The sequence below is a fragment of the Geospiza fortis genome, unplaced genomic scaffold (genome assembly GCF_000277835.1).
Source record: "Geospiza fortis unplaced genomic scaffold, GeoFor_1.0 scaffold244, whole genome shotgun sequence".
NCBI classification, from domain to species: Eukaryota; Metazoa; Chordata; class Aves; order Passeriformes; family Thraupidae; genus Geospiza; species Geospiza fortis.
In genome coordinates this window covers 2609899-2616876 of record NW_005054370.1, presented here as the reverse complement: position 1 = coordinate 2616876, position 6978 = coordinate 2609899, and the positions used below count along the sequence as shown (strand labels likewise).

At 57.9% G+C, this 6978-nt stretch overlaps 1 protein-coding gene across 1 annotated transcript in view; it reads right to left on the bottom strand.

Moving 5' to 3' along the window:
* Positions 1-5073, bottom strand: part of CASKIN2 (CASK interacting protein 2) — a 29182-nt gene extending 24109 nt beyond the window's left edge. Inside the window, 1 exon segment of the mRNA XM_031059919.1 lies at positions 4372-5073. Coding sequence (XP_030915779.1) covers positions 4372-4465 — 94 coding nt within the window. The 5' untranslated portion in view covers positions 4466-5073.
* Between the last annotated feature and the right edge of the window lie 1905 nt (positions 5074-6978).

Here is a 6978-nt window from a genome sequence, read left to right as displayed (position 1 = left end):
TGCCCTGGCTCCGGGCGCTCCAGTGGCAGCTGGGCCCCTTTCCAAACACAACACCCGTTGGAGCCCAGCTTTGAAAACCAACTATCCCTTCACTCCTTCCGCTGCCTGTGTGGGGCTTTTCCTTCCCAGCTAGAGAGGTGGGAACGCCAGGATGGGAAAACCCACCCAGCAAACATCAGGCTACCAGAGGAGACCCCCTTTCCAGGGAGGTCAGGAGCCACAGGAGGAGGACGAAAGGATTGACCCCCACCTTTCCATGGAGCTGCAGCCCCACCACCATCCAGCCTCGTGGCTGCCGCACTCTCCAGAGCCTTTGAAGGCTCTTTTCTCCCGCTCCCACCACCCACCCACCACAGGCTGGTTCAGGAGCAGGTCTGGGCACGCTCTGGGGTGGCGGGGTCCCCAGCACGAGGCCACCGCCAGCCCGGCTCCCCGGGCACGGGGCCTCGCCCCGCTCCTGGCTCAATCCCGGAGGAAGAGGGAGTTTTGCCCGTTTCGGCAGAGTTTCTCAGCGTCTCTCCGCAGGCGTGCCCACGGCCTTTCCAAGTCGGAGCGCGGCTGTGGAGCCGGTCCAGCCCGTCAGACCTACAGCGTGCAGGGAGAGGACGGGAGGACACAGCCAAGGACGCTTTGGGAACTCGTCCTCGAAACTTGGGCTTCAGGGGATGTGGCCAGAGCCACACTTGTGCTCGGTGGCAGAGCTGGGTCCAGCCGCCTGCACTGCCCAGGGCAGGAGTGGAGCAGGAAAGGTGCCCAGGCACCCCTGCACCGCTGCCACCAGGGAAAGCCATCGGGTGTAACAGAGCCTGACACGATAAAGATCCTGCCCAAGGCCAGTCTGAGCTTTGCTCTCCAGCCACACCAGGAATAGCACCTGGAGTACCTGAGGGTTTGGGACAAGCCTTGCTCAGTAGCAGCAGCTAAGAGGAGGATAGTCCTCCTCTGTAAGGGGGGGTGCTGCCAGGCACAAAGGCACATCCAACACTATTACAAAATAACTAACGGATTGCAAAAAAGGAGCAACTTCTCCCCCAAACAACTACAGACCTGCTGGTGTTGGGAGAAGCAGAAATCCCAGCAGGTCATAAAAGGAGGGCGGATGTTTCTGCAGAGGACAGGGACACAGAGCGCCGGTGGCAACGGCTAACAAATCACAGGAGAGATATTAAACCTCACGCTTTGAGGCTTAAGCTGATACAGCTACTAGGGATTAGGAGGAAATTCAAGGGGGAGAGAAGGAGCGATTTATCCCACATCTGCCTGCTACAGTCTCACAGCACGTGGAGCAACATCGCCCTTCTCCTGCCAAACTGGATGGTGGCAGCAGCATCTGAGGGCTGCCACAGTTCTTGAGAAAACCTTAACATGCTTTGTGCTGCTGGGGTGCAGCGGTGAGAGGCTCCAACACAGGCCTGGAGATAAAGCCAAGACCAGCTTGCATTTAACAACTTGCTAGGTCATGACCCAAACACAGCCATGTCCCATGAGCCCACCCCAGTCCTTAATATCTAAGGTTTGCAAAGCACCAACATAGCTGGTGAAATGGGGCAAGTGGCTGACCGAACCTCCTCAAGGCAGCAGGTGAACCCCAGCAGAGCTTTGCTCCCTGTCCTTGAGAGTTTCACACCAGTTTGCTCAGCTGCTGCCCTTTCTTTGTACTTTGCATACGTTTAAACAAAAACCTTCACCACTCCCTTGAGGAAGGCAAACAGTGAGTCCAGCTCCCATCGCCTTTCACAGCTCCTCCAGCCCCCACTATCACAGGGGCTCCCCCTCTCCCAGCATCACCCTGGCATCCCCCCATCCCCTGTCCCTGGATCCTGCACTCAGGGATGGGGACACCCAAACTTTGCCGGGCACTGTCCAGCTCCAGAAGCTGTTGCCCCAGAGGGGCTGAGGGGCCTGGCCAGAGGGGCTCTGCCTCTCACCTCCCCCGGGAGCCCCAACCCCTCGGTGCTGGCCCTGGCCGGGCCAACTGGTGCATTGTTGGCGAGGGCAGCCGCCCAGGGACGTGATTGATCGCGGGGGAGAGAGGCCAAAGCCGTGATGGGTCGTTTAACAATTTCAATTAAACTCTGCAACGCTCCCGAGGCAGAGGGGAGGGGAGAGGGAGAAGGAAAATAAAAAGCGGGATGTTTCCATTGCCAGGGAGCCTCAGCAAAGCACGGCTGGCCCGGCAGGAGCAGCCTGGCTCTCCTAGACCAGAACCCCCTCCCTGGCTGCAGGAGTGACCACGGCGTCGCGCCGATGTCCCCTTCCCGCAGGCAGGACAGCTGCCCTTGCCTGCCCTTTCCCTCCTGGCTCCTGCCCCCAAAAATCTTGTCCCTGCCCGCCCCAGCACCTCGGAATGAGAGGTGCTGTGACCCACTTGTGCGGCAGCGCTTGCGCGGGGAGGAGGCTGCGCACGGAGAATATTAAACGCGTCCCTGAAGTTCCCGCTGCCGGGACTGGCGCTTGGATTTTGCTTACGTGCGGTGACTTTTTTAGGCACAGGAAGCCCCAGAGGGCTGATCACAGCGATCGAGCTCCCAATCCACTGACACAGCAGAAGGACTCTTAGAGGGATTCAAAAAAATATATAATAAAAAAAAATAAAAATCAGCATCTCAGCCTGTCATATGGAAAAGGCACTTTAATGAGCAGCAAAGGCAGCAAATGCTTGGCTCACATGGCATCGGTGAGAAGAGGGAAAGGGAACCATAAGGGACGGGGAGCAGTGGTGCCCTCCATGCCAGGGATGAGCCTCCAGCACCAGGCAAGCCCCACAGCAGGTCAAGCACAGGAGCCCCACTGAGGGCTTGCAGCAGTGGCCTTGGAGGGGTCAGGGGTTTTTGGCCCCTCCTTATAAAGGAATAAAATGAAAATAAGCCGAGGGAGCTGCTGATGCCGCTGCAGCGGGGGAGTTAAACACACATGTTCACATGGGTGCCCCACAGCTGCAGGGAGGGGAAGACTCCAGAGAGAAAACAGACAGGATTGAACTGTGAGAGAGTCACTCGAGGGTACAGGAGAAAACAAGTGTGACTTCACCCCTCTGGGTGTGCAAGAGGAGGAAAGCCATGAGCACCCCAGCCTGCACACACTGCCTGGCCATGGGACACCAGATTAGGGCACGGGGCTGCGTCAGCCAGCAGGACACTCATGTCCTGACATTATTTATTGCCTTGGGGGTGTCCTTCAACCCATCCACACGGGCAGACTGCTCTTGTTCAGCTCAGGGACCCTGTACAGGCACAGTCCCTGAGCAGTAGAGGCAATGGCACCCAGTACCTTCATCCAGGGAAGGGGCACCAGATGCCCCTGTTCTGGGGAGGAGGTGGTTCCCAGCCCTTCTGAAAGCCCAGCAGTTGAGATTTGCAAAGTTCTGGCCCAGTCAAAGCTTTCCAGTAGATGACCCAGGGGAGCTGACCGCCTCCTCACATTTATAATCCTCAGACTAACTCGGGTTTCTTCGTGCCAGTCTCTCCGCTCTGAGCTGCTCCTAAGAAGCCTTCTCCTGCCTGAGTTTCCTCTCTCCCTCCTCCGGACAGCTTAGTCCCCTTCAGCTTTCCCACCCACCCCCATGAGACCCCCCACGATGAGCAGCCTTGGCAGAGGTATCCACACTCCCACAGCCCGGGCAGCCAGGGTGCACCTTCCCCCAGCCAGACATGGCATCGAGAGCCCTTTTATTTACTTTTCCCAGTTTCCTTCTCTTGGTCTGTCAGGAGAAATGACCAGGAGCTCAGCTCTATACACAGGCTCTGTGGCAGTGGCCACGATCTCATCCACCTTTCCACCCTCCCTATCTCCTCCAGATGCTGTGCAGCATCTGCAGGACGCCAGTGCCCTTGGGGACACCCCCGAACCCTCTGTTCACTCCAAGCTCTGCTTGCTGCTGACCTTTCCGAGAGCACAAGCAAGAAAACAGCCCTGCTGAAGGGTTAAACATTACCAGACTGAAATTCAAGGCTTGACGATTGGTTCCAGTCGACTGGCTGGGATGATAATTTTTCACAAGATAAATACGGCTGGGAGTGAGCAGCAACCGCTAAAGACCCTTTGTAGCAGTGTCCCCCCCAAAGCGGCTCACTTCCCCCTGCCACGGCTGCTTCCCTTCACCCATAACTGCTCAGTGGCTCACACTGCAGGGCCCCTGGCCCCGAGCCCAAGGGGAACCCCAGCTCAGCTGTAGGATTGCTTACAGCCCAGTCATTCATCCGCACGGGCTGTGCTTGTGCTCCCGCCTCCGGCCGCAGCATAACTCATGTGCCGGGGGTCAGAGCCAGCACTTGCACCCCAGCTTGGCCAGCACTGAGACTCACACCCCGGGACTGGCAGGAGTGCCCAGCCAGGGGGAGGGAGCTCACGGCTCTCTGCCCAGGTACTCACTGCTCTTGGACGCCTTGATCTTGGCCACCAGCTTCTGCACTCCAGGTACGTCCCCGTTCTTCACAGCCTGGATCAGCTCCTGCTCGCGCCCCATCGCAGGCAGGTGGGAGCAGCAGCAACGCAGAAACCCTCAGATCCCAGAGGTTTATAAAGCCATGGGAATAAGCCCCTAATTCCTCAAAACACACTTTGATGAGAGATGAAATCCAAGAAGAAAGACACTTTACAATCCCACAGGGCATAAAAACCAGAAGGAAGAAGTCTTTCTGTTAAGGGCAGAAGTCCCCTTCTGCATCAGGAGGAGCAGGACCCAGATGGGGTTTGGTTGGAGAACATGCAATCAGTTAAAACAAAAATTACTTCAGTGCTCAGGGACAGGCTCCCAGCAGCACAAGAGCTCCGTGAGACAAAGCCAGGCAGCTTGGGGCAGGGTGTCCAGCGCTGGCAGCATTGGGATGCCCTCAGCCTCTCACAGCACTCCTGGAGCCAGAGGTGGTGTGTTTTGCTCCCTTCAGCAGGCTCTGCTGCGTTGACGAGTGCCTAATTCATCCCAAAGGGATTACGGGCTCGTTGCCATCTGGAAGTTATAGATCCTCCCTCTCTGGTGCTCATTAGCCCCTTCGCTTTGGCATTCCTCTCGGTGACAGCACTGCAGGCACGCTGGGGAGCCCCGTGCACGGCCGAGCCCCGGCACGGCAGCCCGGGACCTGCGGAGGGAAGAGCACAGTCAGCCCCCAAAGGCCATTTACCTCCCGGCTCCGTCGCGACAGCTTTTGTATCCGTGCTGAAGAACGAATACTTTGACTATATTTAGTCCTGGAGGGACTTGGCTCATCCTTACGCTAAATGGAGAGGGAAGAACCTGTGGAGGAAACCTCCCGAGGGTGCTGCCCCCGGAGCGGGACAGGACACAGCTCCTTCCCTGCCCTCCCGGGGCCAGACACAGCACGTCCTCCCTGAGGGCAGCACACGGGGCTTGGGGCACACGACGTCTCCCCCTCTCCTTTCCTGGTGGCAGCACACAAGGAATGGAGCTGGGAAGGTTTAGCCAAAGCTCTCTGCAGCCCATGGGAGTGGGTCAGCCTGCCTCGCACTCTCCTCCTCCCGTGCAAGGATAAACCCTCACCCTCCAAACTTCCCAGGACGCTCCATGCCCTGGGACCCAAGACACTTCTTCACCAGTTCAGGAGCTCTCTCTGGCCCCAGTGAGGAGCTGTGTGTAATTCAGCAAAACTGTGCTCAGAATAAGATCAAAGCCATACCCTGGCCAGCCAGGGTACCCAGGAGAGGGCATGGGGTCCTGCAGAAGCAGTTCACATGTCCCAGCCTGTGCTCCCACAGTGCAGCCGGGCTGCCCAAACTGTGTGGCAAGAAAATCCCTCCTAGTTCAGGGCCATGCATCTGGCAGGCTGCTCCGACACCGGGGAGGAGCGTGCGTGCAGGAGAGCAGGGAGCACACACCGTGCCAGCTGCGAGGCTATTGCCAGATCACCCCACAGCTTCCCCTCTGCCCATCCAGAAGGGATCAGAACGAACTGATGGCTCGGTGGAGTCTCCCTTCCTAGAGCGCTCGCCCTCCACAGTTTATGTAACAGCGGGTGTTGCTTCCTCCAAGCAATCGAGGTCACTGTTCAGAGCATGGAAATCACAGGCGAGACAAGGCAACAATGACAGGTCCTGTTGGGGTGGGGGCAAAATCAGAAGGAGAATCCCATGGCATTGCTCAGCCGGGAGCTGCAGCTCCACATAAACATGGACCCCTCACGGCTTCCCCGTGTTCCTGCACTCCCCAGGGTGCAGCAGCACAGGGCAGACAAAAAGATGATCCTCAGGTACTGCATTGGCTTCTGGAACAAGGGAGTGTGTGATTCCCTCGCCAGGCTGGGGGGTTCTCCCCCCACCCCCAGCTCATTTAGCTGATGAATCTCTGGGCACTGAAGCTGGTTCCCCTCGGGGTCAGCTGCCATCTCCCCTCGTCCTGGGGCACCTGCACAAGCTTATCTACCTTACAACAAAGTTTCAGCCACTTGACTCACACTAACCTCTCGCTGCAAACAAATCCCCTCCCGAAACCTCCTGTGTCGCACCGTCTTCAGAACTATTTCGTTTAACCCTGTGCACTGCACCCAACTCTGCGCTGCTCCTCAAGAGCGCTCACAAGAAGCGAACGTGAGGCGGTGAGACGACTTTGTATTTGAAAAGTCTGCCCGCTCTCTTGGAAAACAGCCCCGGTGCTGCTGCCTCGGCTCCCGGAACACGCGGGGCTCAGCGAGCAACTCGGAGGGACCGAGAGCTCCCAATGCCGACCTGCACCTCCTCAGCCTCCCCAGAGAGGAGCAGCGAAGATAAAGTTCGAGAAACGCTCAAAGCTGGAAAAGCAACAGCAAAACATCCCTCCCACACGAGCAGAGCTGAGCCTCCAGCCCAGGAATCCACCTGGAGAACCAAAGTATCCCAAACATTCCCGCAGCCAACGGCAGCGCCGGGGGGAAAAAGGAGGGAGAAAAGAGGGAAAAAACCCCAAACAAACCCAAACCAGTTACGTAAGTGGCAGAGGAAAGATGCAAAGGAGCTGCAGGCACCCGGCCGGGTCCCGAGGGGCGGTGG